This window comes from Seriola lalandi, unplaced genomic scaffold (assembly GCF_002814215.2).
Source record: "Seriola lalandi dorsalis isolate HSWRI2012SDOR001 ecotype SW California unplaced genomic scaffold, Sedor1 jcf7180002053933, whole genome shotgun sequence".
In the NCBI taxonomy this organism is placed as follows: domain Eukaryota; kingdom Metazoa; phylum Chordata; class Actinopteri; order Carangiformes; family Carangidae; genus Seriola; species Seriola lalandi.
In genome coordinates, this window is record NW_019524486.1 from 240,021 (window position 1) to 260,734 (window position 20,714).

General features: G+C 40.9%; 2 protein-coding genes across 2 annotated transcripts; both read left to right on the top strand.

Annotated features, from left to right (window-relative positions):
* The first annotated feature begins 271 nt into the window (after nt 1–271).
* pth3r (parathyroid hormone 3 receptor) lies at nt 272–10,423 on the top strand. Its single transcript, XM_023402490.2, has 13 exons — nt 272–625; nt 4,856–4,961; nt 5,931–6,041; nt 6,274–6,398; nt 6,790–6,884; nt 7,135–7,288; nt 7,396–7,549; nt 7,655–7,715; nt 7,805–7,871; nt 7,947–8,041; nt 8,180–8,321; nt 8,487–8,528; nt 8,618–10,423. The coding sequence occupies exons 1-13, from the start codon at nt 560–562 to the stop codon at nt 9,050–9,052; spliced, it is 1,653 nt and encodes a 550-aa protein (XP_023258258.1). The 5' UTR covers nt 272–559; the 3' UTR covers nt 9,053–10,423.
* A 1,949-nt stretch (nt 10,424–12,372) lies between these two features.
* On the top strand, nt 12,373–20,682 carry rundc3ab (RUN domain containing 3Ab). Its single transcript, XM_023402491.2, has 11 exons — nt 12,373–12,702; nt 16,090–16,205; nt 16,673–16,800; nt 17,082–17,167; nt 17,256–17,345; nt 17,445–17,525; nt 17,649–17,814; nt 17,994–18,151; nt 18,476–18,595; nt 19,184–19,284; nt 19,399–20,682. The coding sequence occupies exons 1-11, from the start codon at nt 12,596–12,598 to the stop codon at nt 19,539–19,541; spliced, it is 1,296 nt and encodes a 431-aa protein (XP_023258259.1). The 5' UTR covers nt 12,373–12,595; the 3' UTR covers nt 19,542–20,682.
* The last annotated feature ends 32 nt before the right edge of the window (nt 20,683–20,714 follow it).

Genomic DNA, 20,714 nt, shown 5'->3' on the forward strand with positions numbered 1-20,714 from the left:
TGGACCTAGTATTTAGTCCAGACACACTGAATCAAAAGCCAGGAACATGCTGTATGTACTGATCTGCTAACATATTTGAATGTGGGATCAATATGTGTAATCATCTAAGACTGCTTTGGGAAAAAAAAATGGGTTGAAGGAGACAAGATAGAGACAGATGACCACACCAGAGGAGCATAAAGGGTTAAGTGAGATGGAAGCCACAGCCAATCAAGGCCAACCCATCTCCAATAGACAACAGTCCAAAGAACTGCAAAAGGAGGAGGTTTCTGCCACAGTGCTCCTCTCTCTTCTCGCACCACACACTTACTGCAACATGGTCACTCTGGTTAGTGATGTCCATTGAGCTTCAAGGAGAAGAGTGGAAAAAGACACTGAAAGGCAGTTCTCATGACTTGAGAAATAACCGTAGAAAGACTGATGGGGCACCAGAGAAGAAGAAAAGAGTTTAACTTTGGGATACAAGTTCCTTCAACACAACCTGAGGAGGATAAAATGATCTGAGAGTGTGTGGAAAGTCGCATTTAACCCTGTTTAAGTCGACAGTAGAAAAGACGTTATGTTGTGTGCACAGGGAATTGGTGCCTTGGCTCTTTTACACTGTGCAATAACAGTGACTGCATTGGTAAGTCTACTCTATTTATCCTGAGTATTTGGGTTATTGAGCTATTGATTATTTAATTGATTGATTGGATTAAATGACTATTATTTTCTCTTCATATATTTATTATTTCTTTGTTTCAAATACATTTTCCCACTCTACTGGTAAAAAAGTTTGTTTTTGCTTGGCTTTTACTTTCAGTCTCTACAAATAACCAGAAATGAAGCATGAATATTATCAATACTTTACTACAGTACAGTACAGTAATACTACAGTTTTATACTTAGTCCAAATATAATTTCAAGTGTGCCTTTTCAGAACAGATCTTGTTTGACTGAAATAATAATAATTTCTTATATTTGTGCTGAAGGGTTGTTGAGCATGTGATGTTCTTTGGGTTAAAATGAACATAGCAGCAAGTAAATTCTGTCTCTTAGTCAAGTGTCTTAAAAGGACAGTTTTTATGTTCAAAATTTAAACTTTTCGCACAGTAGCATCATATCTTACACTTTATCATGACAGTGAGTCAGAAATAACACCCCCTCCCCTACTGCAGCACTTTGGGCCAAATATAGAAAGTTTCATGTATCTGTGACTTTCTTTGAGCGCTTGAATTCTGGACATAGATTTATTTTGTACTTTGGAAAAAATGCCAGCTATTCACCAGCAAGACAACCCATAGATGGGTGGTGTAATTTTCTACTTTTTTAACAAATGAGATGATGTGGGATAACTTTTTTAACGGTTTTGTCTACGGATTTTTAATTTTTGAATATATCTATAATGTAGTTTATTTCCAAATGTAATGAAACATCAAATCAGATGGTGTACAATATCAATGCAATATTAGAAACAACTGAAGTAAAAGTTTGAGTGTAATACCACTCTTGAAAAGCCAATTAAATCATTAGACCTCTACAATTGTGGGGTCTTTGCAGCAGAAACTCTTAAAAAGCAACAACAACAAAAATATCTAACTAGTACCCAATAATTAATAAGTAAATCAAAAATAAAATAAAGGACATTTAGTAAATTTACCTGCAAAATTTTATGTCAAAGTAGGAATATTATTCTGAAAAAAGTAGGGGATTAGAAAAGCAGCACACACACACACACACACACACACACACACACACACACACACACACACACACACACACACACACACGAACATCCTCTGAAAAGGCATGTGAGATTTTGACTGCCTGAGACAAAAACCTGTAAAAACGAACCAACAAAACTTACAAACCATCACACCAACACAGCGGCAGCAGCAGCAACAGAAGCAGCAGTGAAACCAAAACAACAGCCCTTAATCTCCACCATCAGAAATCACCTGGTCTGCTTCACCTCACAAACCTCCATCAGCTCAGCTCTCTTTAACCTTTCACCCACTGAAGCAGCTCACTCTCAACACCGTTGCCTCTGAGCATTTTCTCTTCATCTTCCCCGGGTCGATCCCAAGTGTCGACGTCAGGCAGACTTACAACCTCCCGCTCAGTCAGCCAGAAAATCACTTTACATGAGGCAGAGGCCTGAGAGAGCAAATTCAATTATGACACAAAGGTGAGGGGTTGTTTAAGACTAATTGTTTTGGTAACACTCCCTGTCCATCAGCAGAATTCACTCCTGTTCAAAGAAAAAGTGAATGACTTGTCTGAATTGACCTTCATGTATTGAATTATGCTGCATGTCGATGTACTGTGGTTTCTGAGGATGTTTTGCTGAGGCGCAGGTGAAGGACTTGAATATCATCAATAATCAACATGTGTTTAAATGGGATAAACCAGATACACACACAGATACTGTATATACACACTATAAGCAATTCCATCACAGCCACAGTCCACTATACAACAACAAGTGGTTTTAGCTGTTCAACATGTCTGTATTGACTTTGGCTGAGAATTCCCTCCCAAAACAAATCCCTGTTGGAAATGATAGCCGTTCAGCATTCTGAGTGCTTCAATACTAGAAACACTGTACACCCATTGGCAGTTTATTTTAATGGCCTCTGCCAAGAATGTTAGTTATCACATATCCATCAATATAAATTGTTCCACTTGGGCTTTAGTCTGTTTGACAAGAGTGAAAAGTTTTGTTTAGCTTGCGAGAAAGACAGCTGTGAGAGGCTGGAAGAAGTATACTTGAGATCCTTTATTTAAGTAAGAGAAGGCTACCAATTCCACAATTTAAAAAAATATCAAAACCATACAAAAGAAAAGAAAGAAAAAGAAAAAGAAATTACTTACGTTTGTACTGATAATACTTAACTAAAAGTAGGCCTACGTGTATTATTAGCAAAATGTAAGCCAATAAAGTGTCAAAAGTAAAAGTTCAGAGTCTGCAGAAACTGGACCCTGTAACTGACATAATCATATTCTAAACAAGTAGATTTTTAAATGCTTTTTAGCCACGCTACCAGCATGACTTTAAGGTCTGTCGCTCAGGCCACCATTTTAAAATATGATGTATACTGTATGTCACTACAGTCAAAAAAAATGAATGGCATTCCCATCAGCCTCAGTTATAATTTGTGATTTTAGCATGCTAACATGCTAAAATAAAATGGTAAACATGGTAAATATTATACCTGCTCGGCGTCAGCATGTTAGCATTGTCATTGTGAGCATGTTAGCATGTCAATGTTAGCGTTTAGCTCAAAGCATTGCTGTGTAAACATTTTCGACAATTCTGTAATCTTTGTGAAGTATTGAATGATTTTTGGGCCTCTGACATTTACTTAAATGAAGTGACTGGAGAATATTTCACTCATTGGTGAAATTGCTCACAACTTTTAGACATCTGAAAGTGGGTGAGTTTACACGTATTTTTTGTAAAGAGATTGGTGGCCACTGGTTTAATCTTTAACAATACAATTTATTTAACAATGTAAAATCTGAGTAAATTGAGACAAAAGTAACCTGTCAAAAAAATATGGAAGTGCAAAAAGTACATTTCCCTCCATATTGTAGTAGAAGTATAATGCACATGCAGATGTAAAGTGCAAGTACCTCAGAATTGTATTTAAATATTGCTTTAATGGCAAAATTAAAGTCACAGAAGCAAACTAATGTCTCTGGATGTTGTTTTTCCCCTGGACCCAACTTTTGCTTTCTTTCTTTTTCTTTGTTAGTACCTTTTTCTGTCTCATCACTGCTCTCTCACCGACCTGCTCTGTCTGGCAAAGCGTTGTCATGTGAGTTCTTTAGTTGACTCACTGCTAGTTTTGCTGTTCTGTTGTGAAATGTACCCAGGAACACAAAGTTTCTTGTGTGGGCTAGCTCTCACCAGCTCAACCAAGGTCCTGAGGACAAGGCCCCCGTGTGGCCAAAGGCAGGAAAAGGGGTTGGCGGGGTATCATCACATACCGCACCCTCACACAACTATTTCACAACACCTGGAGGCAGCACATCGGATCCTTGGGAGTGTTTGTGGTTGATAGATTGCCCTAGTTGGAAAGAGACTTCAGAGAGATTTTTATTAGGAAACTTTTAATGTCTGTGGGCACTTTAACAGACAAATCAGTGTGAGGATGAAAGCTGCTCAGATGAGCTGAAGTTGCTCTTTAGGCTTGGCCAAATAACAAAAACCCCAGTCAGACCCCTGAAGATACATTATAGCCAATTTGTGCTTGTTAGTAAATGAGATCCATCTTAAAAGAATCATGCCTCTAACGACTTTAGTTGTTTTAAAGCATTTATTACCAACATTGGTACTTTACAGGTAAAAGGTCAGTACTGGGAATATATCTATCATTCCCAATGGGTTGGTATTTTTAAATTTTAATGGATTCATTTTGCCTGGTTTGTTTGCATGGTAAGAAATTCAAGTGGCAGAGTTTGTAATGCAGTTTAAGTAAATGAATGGAAATTAACGACTGCCTGGAAGGTAGGAATACACTTGAAGTCTAAAGCTGCACAGCATGCTGAGCATGAACAGAGCTAAAACTTACTAATGCTCTATACTAAGAGGTTAGAACTTGTTCCTAGCAGATACATGATGTGATTTATGATGCTCATTGTTTTTCCAATGTTGCAAATCAGGTCATTTACCTGCTGTGTACCATCTATACTACTATAAAAAGTTTGATGCATCCATACACACTGCTGCAGGCAGTTGGAAACTGCATTTCTATTCCCTGCCGTAAACAGTAAATCAAAAACTTGCCTGCTTGAATTCCACATATTGCACAATGTGGCATATATCATACATATTTGTCTTAAAAAGTTGACACCTCTCTCTCTTCTACAGATAGACTCTGATGATGTCATCACACGAGACGAGCAGATCTACGTTCTGATTGGTGCTCATGCCAGGTGTGAGAGGGAAATCCAGGCACAAATGGCCCTGGTTAAAGGTTTGTGTGCTGCTATACTGATGATTTTACCCATCAGACACAAGGACAGGACAGAGCTCAGTTTTGCGTGGTTTGAGTCGAGTTTGATCCCAGCATGTGTCACTCAGCAGCTCTGTTGTTGTGTCAAAACACTGAACTTCGTGATGATCAGCTTGTAGTCATGACACATCATCTATCTGTTAACCTTCACTCCAGATAAAAAGTCATCACTGGGAATATGTTGAGTATACTGACCGGGCTGAAAGGTTTTCCCCCCTTTCAAAATATTCAAAAGCTCTCCCTATTAAGCAAGTAAGGAGCTTTACAAAGTGTACACAGTTGTCAGGTCAGTGAGTGCATGTCCAAATATATAATCAGAATCTGATGATTTATTCAGGATCAGATATAAAAACCCAGCCAATATCCTGCTGTCTAGCTGTGATTACAGAGTTGAATGTAGGTGCAGACAATAGCGGGACATTTTTCACTGAGCATGTGATGTAGAAGCTGATGACAGCGTTTCCAGGTCTGTGGATTCAATTTTATAAGATGGAGCCCCAGTTGGAGGATCAGTAAGGCAGAGGAGAGGCACAGTGAGCAGCCGTGGTCTTGTGGTCTGCGTTTCGTCGAAAATTCGATGAGAGGATAGAAGTTTCCCCCAGTTTCCGAGCCTTTATGCTAAGCTAAGCTAACTAGCTGCCGCCTTCAGCTTAGTGGACAGACGTGTGAGTGGTTTCAATCTTCTCATCTAAGCCTCTGCAAAAAAGTTAGTTCTTTCTCCCAAAATGTGGAATTACATATGATGCAAATATACACTAGATTGTATTTGGTGTCAGAAGATCCCCAATTATCACATGATCAGGAGCGCTACTTTTGACAGAGCCATGTTTGGGCCTCTGGGCCTGTTCAGGCCCTGATCCATGTAGACTGTATGGATGGACCTCCACTTGGTGCAAAATGGCTGACATCTGTTCGCTTTTATTTGTGAAGACGGTGACTGCATCCCAGAGTGGGACGGGATCATCTGCTGGCCACAGAGCAGAGCGGGTCAGCTGATCTCAGTGCTGTGTCCAGAGTACATCTACGACTTCAACCACCGAGGTAGGGGAGCGCAACAGTCAAGTGTGTCGGTTCACGCGCAGTCCTCGCGAGAGACACGAACACGAATATGTGAGCTTTGTCCTGATGGAGTAAAAGCACTGGTGTTTTTTTGTTTTGTTTTTTAGTTTCAAATATTCATCTTGTTAAATATTCAAAAGAATGAGCACGAGGAAGATTAGATGTATTTTATATCACAGACTGTTGTTTTGTGTTCTGCACCCGTGTGGCCCAGGGCGAGCCTACCGCCAGTGTGATGCATCAGGAAACTGGGAGCAGGTGTCCAGTATCAACCGCACTTGGGCTAATTACTCAGAGTGCACCACATATTTGACCTCCAACCACAGGAGCCAGGAGGAGGTGTGTACATGCGCATTTGTCCAGATGTGTATGTGGACTGTGTGCGATCTGGTGCATGGTTGAACCTGTTTACACTAGTCTGGGCATCAAAGACTTTTCAAGCTGCAGTTTGTAGATGCCTTTACCGCAACAGTATTTTCTCACAGGCTAGTTAAGGCGGACTGACTGTATTCCTCCATAAAATAATGAACAGTTGCCACGCACAGATTGTTGTACTGGCAGTATTATAGGGTGTTAGTCTGAATCCTGCAAATGTGTTACATGGATAATGATTTTTTTTTTCCAGAAATATGCAGAAAAATCATGCTCTGCTGTTTAGCACCATCATTTCTGGTGTCTGTTGCATCTCTACGCATCTGCACACTCTGAGTATGTTTTTGTTTTGTTTCAGAAGGTGTTTGAGAGACTCCATCTCATGTACACTGTCGGCTATTCCATTTCTCTCGCGTCGCTGTTGGTGGCAGTCTCCATACTCTGCTATTTCAAGTAAGAAACAGAAAACCGAGAAACATGATCCATAACTCCACCTTAGAATAATTACCATCAATAGTCAGTTTCCCCCATCTGCAAAATAATGTACAACTGAAAGTTTTTATCAATAAAACTGAGAAGAGATCATTAGTATTGCATTCATAAGCCCCTGAAAGAGGCATAAAAATATAATGTAATAAATTTCATTAATTTCATTCTAACTTCTCTCTCTCACACACTCACACACTCACACACACACTTGCAGGCGCCTCCACTGCACACGCAATTACATTCACATTCACCTCTTCACCTCCTTCATATGCCGAGCAGTCAGCATTTTCGTGAAGGACGCTGTGCTCTACTCCATATCTGATGACAGTAAGGTTGAGCCTGAGTTCACTGACCAGAAGCCCCATATGGTAAACCATATGTTTTATTTTTACATTCATTACCATTTATCCATAGTTTCCAGAATTTCATGGTCCCGTTTAAAAGCCTCGTTGACCCTCCTGTTTCGTGTCCTCAGGCCGGTTGTAAAGTTGCTGTCACTCTCTTCTTGTACTTCCTGGCGACCAATCACTACTGGATCCTGGTCGAGGGGTTGTACCTACATAGCCTCATCTTCATGGCTTTCCTCTCTGACAAGAACTACCTGTGGGCCCTCACCATCATCGGGTGGGGTAAGCGGCATTGGAGCAGGCTACTCTGCTGTCCCATATGGAGCTGAAGGTGAATTATCTCACTGCCAATTTCTCCACTTTTTCCCCTCTCTGCGCTCATTTTAGGCGTTCCGGCTGTGTTTGTGTCCATTTGGGTCAGTGCACGAGCATCACTGGCAGACACCCAGTGAGTCATGCGATGCGTTTATGTGTCTAGTATTAACATGACACCTGTATCGCAGATGCTCATTTGAACTCTTCTATCTCTGCTTTCAGATGTTGGGACATCAGTGCCGGAAACCTGAAGTGGATCTATCAAGTTCCCATTCTGGCGGCCATTGTTGTAAGAAAACAGAATTGACATTTAAATACTGTTAAAGGATATTTGACTATTAGTTTGGTCTCTCTGCTCCTGCAGGTCAATTTCCTCCTATTCGTCAACATAATCCGAGTATTGGCCTCCAAACTGTGGGAAACCAACACTGGTAAATTGGATCCTCGCCAGCAGTACCGGTAACTGTTCATTTAACCCTCTAAGAACGGTAATAAGAAAAAGCCTGATTGTTATTCTGACTACATTTCACATCCTCTTAGAATAAAATTGCCCAAACATGAAATCACTACACCAATGCTTCTGCTCTTTAACGACAGGAAGCTGCTCAAGTCTACATTGGTCCTCATGCCTTTGTTTGGAGTTCACTACATGGTGTTCATGGCTCTCCCCTACACTGAGGTCACCGGGCTGCTGTGGCAGGTGCAAATGCATTACGAGATGTTCTTCAACTCTTCCCAGGTCAGAATACACATTCAGATGCACATCATCCTTTTAGGTACCAGAATACAGTTACTTATTCAGGATTTAGATACATTTACAAATTACTATCCTCCCCTACACTGATGATTAAACACTTGTGTGGCTGTACGTCTTTTGAACGTAACCTGTATTTCCTCTCTCCAGGGCTTCTTTGTTGCATTTATCTACTGTTTCTGCAATGGGGAGGTAATGAAGCCATAATTTACTTTTTAACAATAAACTCTTTCCCCAGGTAAAACGTAACTGTCTGTTTGTCTCCTTCCTCCTGTTCTCAGGTGCAGGCGGAGGTAAAGAAGGCGTGGTTGAGACGCAGCCTCGCTCTGGACCTCAAACAGAAAGCCAGGATGACCAGCAGCGGCGGTGGAGGCAGCTGCTACTACGGCGGCATGATGTCACACACCACCACGCACAGTGTCAGCTTGTCTGCTGCGCATCCCAGGGCGCTTTCCTTCACTGGGGGTGTGGTGGGATCAGCTGGAGCTGCCGGTGGCGGCTCAGGGGTCAGGCCGCCACGCCACACCTCGCTCCACCCACAAAGCAACCTGCCCGGATATGTGCCTGGTGATACTGAGACCTCAGGAGTGTTCGCCAGACATGTCAGGACCAGTAAGGCAAATCATGACTCCAAAGGTCATGGAGCGCCTTCAACCCCTGGAGCAGAAGATCCAGACAGCTCCTTATCTCTGAAAGAGCTGGAGACCATCTTGTGATTGTCTTGGTATTGTATGTAGGTCAGACGTGGTGTGAGTCAGACTGGTCATACAAAATCCTTCATGTTGATTTGCATTTGCAAACACAGAGCTGGTGCTCTACCAAAGCGGAAATCTCAAGGATTTACTTGCACTGAGCTGTTTTTGTTGAGCTCAAGAATGAACTTTCGATCTCAGCTTCAACGAGAATGAACTGAAAGTGAAGAAATTTGAACATTTACAACCCCATGACAGCTGCTGAGGAAGATTGTGTCATATGATCGAAAGATGCAGACCTTGTGGTTTTCGGTGGATTTCGGCAGGAGTAGAAACAAATTTCAAATTAGCAAAATGACACCAAAGGCCCAAAAAACGATTGCGTTATATAACGTGGTCTGTGATGCTTTATGTTTTACTATAACCTCAATTTTCTCATGAATATCATATGAGTCTATTTAATTTCTCAGTGTAAATGAATTGTACATTATGTTTTATGTTTTCAATTGACGTAAAAGAAATGTGAAATAAATAAATGAAACTGAATAATCTGTGACGATGTGATGCTGCAGACAATTCAGGAAAGTCAAAGGACAGACCTGGATGTTCAGCCGGTGAGATCTTTTTGGTGATTTTTCTCCCTCTTCACATCTTTCCTGTGTTGGATTTTCCAGGCAAGACTGGCTGACCTAGTTCAAACTGCACTTATATGTGTGCGTGTGTGTATATGTGTGTGCGTGTGTATGTGTGTATGTGTGTGAGTGAGTGTGGCTGTGTGTGTGTGAGCAGTCACTGTCTCTGAATCTGCTGTAGTGATCCTCCCTTTTCCAAATATTGACCTTTAGGTACCAGCCACACATCTATGATGGAGGAAACATTATGAATATCATTCCAGTAGTTAGCCTGACATGCTAACTGTCCCAATTTGATTATTTTTAAGATTTAGTCAGGCCCGGACAGGTAGCGACTCCCTCTGCACCTTTGCTGTTTTGTCCACTGCTGTCTACTCAGCCCCGTCAGACGGGACCCTGAGGGCTAATACACAAACCTTTTGCCCCTCGCAGGCCAAACCCAAAATCCTTTTACCGTCTAACCTCTGCCCTGAATGCCTTCACAACACCGTCCAGAATTTCACACACTCCCCTCGGGCCTCGGGCCTCGGAGCAAGAAGCACCTGAGCTGTTTGTAGACCTTGAGCGTGAGTGACAAACCTGCAGCACAAGCCAGCAGTATTCACAGGATCAACAGGCAGGAAAGTGTGCTTGTAAATATTTTAGGACTGTTTAGGTGTCCAGATTGCTGTTCTGTGTTTATATGATATGTACAGTGTAAGATAGCTATGATAATTTAATATATGTTTTGGGAGTTATGCCTTGAGAATTTAAATAAAGTGAATTGAACTGAACTAAAGAGAAAGGAAATAATTTATTCACTTCTAAGCTCTGTGTGTAAAAAGCTTTGTTTGTTGTTTCAGGTTGAAAAAAAAGTCCATGCAAACATTTACAACATAAACACACATAATACAACACGTTAATTAATGTTGGCTATCTAAAGTAATAAAATATACATTTTCTTTCATTCTCCCTGAAATGTCAAACTTATTCTTCATTGCAAACATGCACCAAACTTTAAGGCAGTTAGTTACTTATTGTAACAATCAGCAGGGGGACATTAGTTACAACAGATGTGTCACCAACGTTACTGGAAGCCCAGAACAAGGAGAAAAACTTGCACTTGGCAGTCTCTAATTATTGTGGCGGTGCAACACTAAATTACTGGCCTGTCTCTTCAGGTGATTGCAGAAGCTACTGAAGGTCTGTCCCCTGTTGCAAAAATGAAAATGTCCTCCATGATTGCTTCAACTTGAAAAGTCAAACTAGATTTAGTGGAAGTTGAACCAGTTATCTAGCAATAGTATGCGTGTGTGTACGTGTGTGTGTCTGTTCCTATAAGCACGTATGAAATGAAACCGCTAACAAACGTGGTCACTGTTAGAAATGAAAAAATAATTCTCAATTATTATGGAACTTAGTGTTTTTTTCTTCTGGGGTATTACTGTGACACTGAAGGAGGTGAGGTTAGTTAGACATTTCACAGCTCTGACATTCTCAAAACAGGAATATGAAGCATGGACACATATGGAGCACCAGACACAGATATGCATGAGTGATTACTCCTCCACCAGGACAAAAAAAAAAAAAAAAGACACAACCCCCACCCAACAACGTATTGCGGCAACCAGCTGTCAGTTCATTAGAGGGGAAAAGATTTGGGACCAAAGTGTCTCCATTAGCTTTGTATGGCACTTTGTAGCTGATTCACTTCACCTTGGTTCAGGCTCCAGATACACAGCAAACAGTCTCTTCTGGCAGCGGGCGGAGGAAAGAGAAGAGAGGGAGGAGAATGAAGAAGAGGCTGATCGGAAATTACAGAGGCAAGATATGATCCAGCATGATGACTGCAGCAGTGGTGCTGATGATATCACCCTTATTGTACTGTAAACCCATTTTCAGAAGCTGAAGTTTCTGTCATAGCATACAGTAGAATCACAATGCGTACAGGTACAGAAAGATCTGTGATGGACGGATACACATGATGGTCATAAAATATAGGTGCGTTTATTGTTTCTTCAAGAGAAAACGTGCATTGAAAATAAAAATAGTTGAATATATGCAGGGCAGTATATTATTTCTTTTTATTTACAACATATGATTATACAGCACATATATTTTTGATAAATATAGAATAAAAAAGTCTGTATATGCTGTAAGAAATACTTTTTACATTTTAAAAATAGCAGTTATAGTAAAATCATCTTATTCCACACAGTATCATATGTGCTGTATCACCTTATTCTAACTATTTACCGTTGCTATATAATGTTTGACAAGGCTCAGGGTTTTTATGGCTGCTCCTTTTCATTTAATTGAAATTGTCAAATTGTTGTCTGCGTCATTTTATACATATTTCCCCAAAAATTTCATCCTGACATCTTTGGTATCCTTGGAAACTTTAGGATGCTTACAACACTTTAAATTTGAGGCTTTAATGTTTGATATACATATGATACATAAATGACATATAGTTTTTTGGACTACATGTATGTCAGTATATTGGATATTTATCTATGGGGAATATATCTCGTTTGCACAACAACTTTAGTCATAGACATATTACAGCCACGTTTAAAGCTGTAAAGGTGTAACCTACATGTCACTGAAGCTGCTGAGATGATGCGTCATGTTCAGTCTGCATGATGCGAGATGATCCAATAACGTCATGATGAGGTCAAAAAAGAGGCGGAGAGAGGGAGAGAGAGGAAGAGAGAGAGAGAGAGAGAGAGAGAGGGCGAGAGAGGGAGCACAGATGTAATTGACTCCTCGGTGTATGAGAGTAATAATTAAAAACAGCACAACACAGTATCACTGCATGTCCGGGCCTTTCTGATGCACCAGGCTGCTCTGACTCGAGCAGGCAGCATCCTCTCTGGCATCCAGAAGTGAATGAGGAGAGCCGGTGACCGACAGGGAGGGGTCCTTTGATATCAGGGCTGCCTCCTCCTCCTGGATGGAGTCCGGCTGTGTGCAGGCAGCGATGGCCATGGGAGATATCTCGAAAAAAGCGTCGGCTAGGAACGTGGCGGTGGAGAGAAAAAACCTTGTCACCGTCTGCAGGTCAGTTTATTGTCAAAGAGAGACTGTGTATGTGTGCTTGCGTGCGTGCTCGCGCGCGCGCGCGTGTGTTTTGGTGCATGTGCTCTGATGTGAGTGGGGATATTATTGGGCTAGATGCTGCATTAAGCTATTCTATATTTGGTCTGTTAACGTTGGTCCTGGTGTTTTTCATTTTCACCACTGACAGTGAATGTATAGAAGACATCCACGTTTACGTCATCCTTAGCCTATAATAAGTCATTTTAATGAGCTCTGTGACGACAGTGGGCCCGTGCGAACAGGAAGACAGTATGTGCACCAACGACCTTTCCTGACAAGTACTATTTTTATGTAAAATCCGACAGCACACGGACAGTCTGGCCTCTCAGTGTGAGTTTAGCGTTGTCATCTTTGTCAGTGCGATTTATTTTCTACCCGCTGATGGCGTGGTTGCTATGACGACAACCTTCCTGGGGCAAGGACTAGCTGGCACCCCAGGGACTCAGGGCAGGGAGGCAGTATACATCAAGTCCTGATTGGACCTTGTTAGGCTGTTGGATAAAGGTTTGTACTTAAACACCTTTTGGCAGAGATGTAGACAGACATATACTGTAGAGCCACACTGTGAAGCTACACCTGTGCAAACACAAACATATACATTCACTAATGAGTTATGATGGGATTCAGCAGACAGGCATTTATTTATGTACAGGCTACACCTTATGGAAGAGACCTTGAGAAAAAACTGCAGACTGCTGCCAGATCCAGAGATGCTGCTGTAGATGAGTCTGACTTCTGTTTCAAAATGTAAACACCCACAGCTACAGTTGGTAGCAGCAAATTTAAAGCTACAATAATTGATAGATTCTATAACAACAATGGATCACATGACTATATGATACGTGAAAGGGGTTATTATCACCTGACCCTGCAGTTGGCCTTACTGATAGTTTTATCATCTTTCAGCTCATTGTTTTGGTTTTCTGGTCAGTAACTTTAATGTTTTGCTTCACTCTCACTGCCCTCAAAGCATTGTTTTGCATTGTAGCAGGCAGCTGTTTTCAGCTAAAACGCTCTAATAAACCAACTGTACACCACCTGTCCAGCACCAAATGACAGATAGACATGGTTAGCAACGTAAAATTCATAATGGAGCATTAGCAGCCAAAGCACCAAGACTTGGTGAAGACCAGAACAGAGCTAAAACGAGAGTGAATGCAGGAATTACATTCGCTAGGTAAATACAAACTCCAAATTAATGCTAACATTTCATATCAGCATATCATCAGCCAGAAATCCGTTATTGTAGCTTAGAATAAACACAGATTGTCAAGGTTTTTTTTTTGACATTTTGAATTAAATGGTAGCACATGGCTCATGTTTTAAGAGTCATGGGTACACATCAAAAACTGCACTGTAATGATGAATTAAATTTATGTTTTTTTCCAAATAAAACAAAAAATGCAGAAAAATATAAGCAAGAAATTATTTATGTCAGATCTCTTCACCATCTCCTTCATTGTAAAATTAAGTTTCAAAAGTTTGAACCGGGGCTGCATGTCTGCTCTGTCTCTGCGGAGCGTTCTGCCATGATTCAAGTCAGCTAGAGTTTGTTTCATGGGTCTGTTTCGAACCTAAGTCATGTGACTGCAGTCCACAAGATGGACATCGACTCCAGTCACGTGTCAAGTCTACAGTATATCCTTGGCATATTAGATTTGAAGGGGAGTAACACCTATTAAACACCCACCAATATCACACACGCACATTATGACATTTTCACATGTGAACAAGTCTGCACCTCTGCTGAGCCACTGTCAGGTGTATCTGGGTCATGTCACGGCCCTGCTGTCTGTAATACAGTGAATACACAGGGGATTGTGCTTGTTTTGAGGATAGTCAACCAATTATTGTCCAGTATCTGGCCACAGTCAGAGCAGCTCAATGAGACATTGTTGCCTTTGGAACAATGGGGAGTGAAATCACTTGCCTCATGGCTTGAGTTAGGATAAGCATTGTCTTATGGACACACACTCACACACCACACAAACTGACTGTGCATGAACTATAAAGTGCTCAGATGTCTTTTATTGAAACTTAAACTTAGTGATTCCAAACTCAGCAAAACATGACCAATAACTATCTCAAATTATTTTACGCTGCATCTAGTATTGAGAAAATTGTCTACAAATCTGACATTGCACATGACTATTTTTTGTGGTCTCTGCAGGGCCGTTTCTACTAGGAGTTATTTGGTCCATATGGCCCCTTTCACCACACAGCATATCACTTTGTCACTGGACAAACAGCATTTGGCAGGTGTTCTTGGAGCAAATAGCCCCGCTGAATTATTTAGTCTCCAGGAGGATATTTAGGAGCGGTCATTTCATGAGAAGGATGAGGTTGCCTGAAATAAATCATAGAATTTTAAGTCACACAGAACACGGGGGTTGTGGTCTATGGTGCATGTATTATGGCAGGTGGTCACCCCAGTTGACTTCAAACCTTTAATTATGCAGGTATATTGTTACACCAGTGCATATATTAATTATGTTTTAAATATTTAGCCACGCTAGCTACCTAGGGATGGCAATGTCAGCTGGCCAGTCCTTTGATCAAGAGTGAGATATCTTAACAACTACTGGATTGCCATGGATTTTGGTACAGACATTGATGGTGGCCAGAGGATTAATCCTAACAACTCTGGTGATCTTCTGCCTTTTCCTCCTCACTTTAGCAAGTGGAAATTGAATTCTAATCCAAATATTTTTCTCCTCACTGTATCTATTGTATGTCTTAAACTGTTTATGCTGGGATTTGGCTGAAATTGCTAAATATATTAATGTACACCAATATACTAGTAGCAGGCTATACAGAGATGTGCATCACATGACTGAATCTTAACAACCATGAATATATTACATCAGAATAGAGTCATAACTTCAAGCTGTCCAGTAAAACATAACTTGAGTTGTTGGAGCTTCCTGAAAGCTCTCCCCAAACATCCTCCTGACTGTAAATGGGTGACATCCGGCTCAACTGTGGAAATGAGAGTCAGCAGGAAAATGGATAGCACAGCGTGAGCGTTGACATAGTTACACCCACAAACAGTCATAAAGGATGGACGTTAACATATACAATTTGGATTCTGGTTAATTTGCTTTTAATTTGATCCATTTTACAGGTTTTATTATCACTGACTTTGTTTTGCTGAATTCATTTTATAAAGTACAGATACAAAAAAGTGGAATAATAGTTTGACCTATGACGTGTTCCTCCTACTGTAAACAGAATCAAAGAAAGCAGTAATCCGTTAATCTGTTTTCCTCACTAATCTATTCCAATAATGATTTTATTACTGGCAACCAACCTTCTCTTTCTCTCTTTCTTTCTCTATATCACACATAGGTTTTCAGTAAAGACGCTGTTGGAGAAATACACAGCCGAGCCCATCGATGATTCATCTGAGGAGTTCATAAATTTCGCAGCCATCCTTGAACACATCCTCAGCCACCGTTTTAAAGGTAATGAACCTATAAGAATATCTATAGAGATTGACTGCATGTTAGAAAAAGTACATTATTGAATGGAAGCTTACACCAAAGAAATAAATGATATAGAACAGTTTCAAATGCTGTCATTGAAAATTGATAAAACACAATGCACGTTTTGTCATGTTCATTTATTATTTATACACATAAACATTAAGTGGAATCAATATAATTCAAAAGTCAATACTAAAATTGATACATAAAGAAAAATGCTAGATTTGTTGTACTATCTCTGCATGAATATTTGTTCTGAATTTTTAAACAAAAAGCTTGGGAGGCAAAAACTGTGGATGTCCTCCATCAACAGCAGCTGTTTTAGTCTTGTTTCTGTAAAACCACCCACACTTGAGCTGCACCAGTTGGCTCAGGACTCCACTGTACACTGAGAGTAACACACTTTTTACACAATAACTGATATTCATGTAACTTTCTCTTTTTAGGCTCCGGCAGCTGGTTCGATGGTCAGAGGAGTTACTGGGACTACGTCCGCCTGGCCTGTGCTAAAGTCCCCAACAGCTGCATCAGCAGCATTGAGAGCATGGAAAACATCAGCACCTCTCGAGCCAAGGCAAGTCCTACATCGTTATGGCAACGATGATTATGTTATAATTGATTATATTAATAAAGCGAGAGAGAGAGAAACATTAAAGGGAGAGTTCCAGTGCATACACCAATGATGCTCAAAGCTCATTAAAGATTCACAAGGCAGCTGACTGCTGTAGACTGTACCATAATGACCTTTTTCAGAGTTACAGCAACTTTGTGTAATGCAGCACTTTTCATTTTATTTCTCAGATGCTGTTCAAACATATGTCATGGTGAAAGCGTTAATGTCTTACACTCCTACAGGGCCGAGCCTGGATGAGAGTAGCCCTGATGGAGAAGAGGCTGTCTGAATACATCGCTACTGCTCTGAGGGACAGCAGAACAACCAGGTAAGAGACGCCTCACTGTACGGCTTTATCACCCCGTCCCTACTGGAGCCATGTTCCCACAATGCTTGTATCTGTCTGTGCGCTTTAGGAGGTTCTATGCAGAAGGAGCCATCATGTTAAGAGAAGAAGCCACAGTCCTTACAGGGATGCTCATAGGTCTTGGAGCCATAGACTTTAGGTGAACTTTGACCTCTAACTTAACCTTTATACAGTAACATTTGTATATATGTAGGTTTTTTTTTTGTTGTCTTATTTCTGTGTGGTTTCTTCTCCACAGTTTCTGTCTGAAAGGAGAGGCCTTGGATGGAAAGTCCTCTGCAGTGATTGATTACACACCTTACTTGAAATTCACACAGAGGTATATTGATTGACGGTGTAGAGAAAAGGCTCTGTCAAAACCTGTATAATCTTCCTACTGTTTCAGACACTTTACATACAACGTCAGTTAGATGCTGGATCAAACTAACTGCTTCTGTTGTAGCTACGATTACCTGAGTGATGATGACGATCAGCGGAGTGTCGACAGCAGCACAAGTGACGACAGTGTCCCTGAACACCCCTACATCCCCCTGGTCACTGATGAGGAGAGCTGGAGCACAAAGTGTCGCAAGATGGAGCAGAGGTTCAAGATTGTCAATGCTCAGAAGGTGGGCAGCCATCTTTTTTTGTGTTTGAACATACTCAGGAAAATATCACGTGATGGAACAGTTCGAACTAATTAACAAGTTATATCTTGTTTGTTTGAGCCGTAAAACAAAATTAAGTGCAAATGAGTCAGCTGAGGGTGGATATTTCCTTTTCGCTCAGTGTGGATGTGTGTTGTCAGGGTTACCTGGAGGAGCTTGTGCGCCTACGTGAGTCACAGCTGAAGAACACAGAGAGTGAGAACAAGAGGCTAAAGACCCGGCTGGAGGAGCTACAGAGCCAGAGCCAACAGGAAAAGAAGGAACTTGAGGCCATAGTCCTGGAACTTCAGGAGCAACTGTGAGTGCAACAGACATGTGGTTGTGTCCAGTTTTCACCTCCCCTTATTCGCCAGTATATTAGTGGTGCAACGCAAACACAAGGTTTTGTGAAGAATCATTTAAAGCATAATTTAAATTAGTAAGCAGAGAATAGTCAAAACACTGATGTGTGTACTTTTTCTGGGGCTTGGCGCTAAATATCAGATTGAGATTTTGGAGATTTTATGATTTCCAGTAAATGTTTGAGGCATGCCTTTGCCAGAAGTGTGGATTTAACTAATTCTTTGTAATGTCATCAACACAGCTGAACTCTAGCCTCATATTGTACCCTCGTGTTTGTCAGGACAAGCTTGATTCCATGTGACTCCAATCACCTGGACAAAAACCTTTCGATCCCACTGGTCAACCAGTGGCCGACGCTCCAGCCATACAACAACCAAGTCGATGTCAAGTTGTTCCGCAGGTCTGACTGAGTGTCTGTCTCTCACACGCAACACGAGTAGATCAACTGTTTTGTGTTATCGATGATTTTTGTCTCTTCATGGCAAAGCTGAAAAAAATACTCCATTGTGTTCTCACCAAACATCATACAAGAAAATAATTTTGTAATTTGACAAGGATGTGCCATCTAACACTGTTCATTTTTACTTCTCTCAGAGATTGTTTTAGGTGTATAATGTAGCCCATAGACAGACGGTACATCACATTCCCTACACATACTTTTGACACCTTAATTACTGTATTTAGATAGACACATAGCCAGGAGGCAGGAGTATGTCACTGGAATAGTTATAGTTTTTGACCATATTTAATCATAAATAAATTGATAACATTTAAAAGGTTATTATGCTGTTATGTATTAGCAGGAGTATGGCCAAGCAGAGCTACTACTACTGCTCACTAACCCAAAAACCAAAGTGAAATACAAACTTTTTATTTAACAATCGACTTTGCAATTCACAAGCAATAAAAACACACATTTTTCAGGTTTGACTGGAAGCGCTCTGTCTTCTAACTGTATTCTAACTCTGGACTTGTCTTTCTGTTGTAGGAGAAGTTTCCCCAGCACAGAGCTGCTGTCGGTGGAGGTCAGCCTGGACTCAGACTCCCAGAGGATTGAGGGGAAACAGAACGGAGGAGCTTGGTGCACAGGTGACATATTAAACAGTTACATAGTGACTTTACCACACTGTGTTTTCATAAGTTAATGACGCACATCAGCACTTTAATTGACTCTCCCTTTTTATGTCTGTACCACCCATTTAGAGAAGGACTACACACCCTCCATGATGGGCCTGTGCGGATCCTTGGCCTCCCTCCCAAGCTGCAAGTCTCTGGCTAGCCTCAAGTCCAGCGAGTGCCTGGTAAACATCAGCACAGAGAACAGTCCCGCCATCTCTCCCAGCTAGGGGGCGCCAAAGAAACACTGCCAACCACTTCACAGACTGAGACAATTCAACATGAAAACAAAGAAAAGACTACTTCTGATAGGCGGACAAATGTGCTCTCTTTCGTGGCCCTTGTGTGTGAGTCCCTTTACCTTTGCACTCTCTCAGCTTACACCTTTTAAGCGTTTGAGAAAGAGTAGCCTCCCTGTCTGGGACTGTCCAACAAAGATGCAGGAATAGCTGCTGTACTGCCTGATGGCCTCCTTCACTTTCACTGTCTTTTATTGTCTTGACATGATTATGCCTCCTGGAATGCAAACAACTGGTTCAAGTTTGACCTCTCTTACATCATGACACTTGATTTTGTGCAATTACAGTAATGTATCTGTACTGGTCACATTCTTCAAAACTCACTGTAGGGATGTTGTGTATGTACCTGTCCATTTGTCTGTGTCTTATCAGTCTGTCTCTGTATCTTATTCTGCCTGTTGCATAATACCGGCAGGATGGGTGAGCTGTTATAACCTTTTAGGAAACAGACAGAATGTTTTGCCATATTATATTACACTATTATAAGGGGATGGGGAGAGATAAAAAAAAAGAGAGGCCTTTAATATGCTGAGTCAAAATGTGGCCAGAGTGTTTTATGATGAAGATTATTTAAAAATTAACAGACGCAGCTTTATGTTATAAGGATGAATGATGGTTTAGGCCTTATTCAATCATACAGTAGGTTAGATACAGATTTTAGGATGTGACACACAAGACCTGTCAGGCTACCAAGGTTTGCAGAGGCACTACAATGTGAACATAAAAAAACAAACAGGCGTTAAATCTATTGCATACAAATGCAGAGTGCATTGTGACTATGCAGAGTGAATGTTTCCATTGTCTTTTACTACAAACCTGGCTTGATAGAGTAGTTTGAGCAGCAGAGAAATAGTGAATGTGCAACGTGCGTGTGCGTGTCATTTGGTTTTTTGTCTTCAATTTTTTTCCTCCTGTGATCTTTTCTTTTTATGTTATAATTCATTTCATGGCATACTTACTTGTATCATTTTACCATCATGTAAATTGCAATCTCATGCAGTGTTGTTGAGAGTTGGGATATGTTGTGTTATTTAAAACTGCAATAAAACTGCCTTTTTTTGAAACATTAAAAGATGGTGTGCAGTGGATGTTTATTGTTTATCC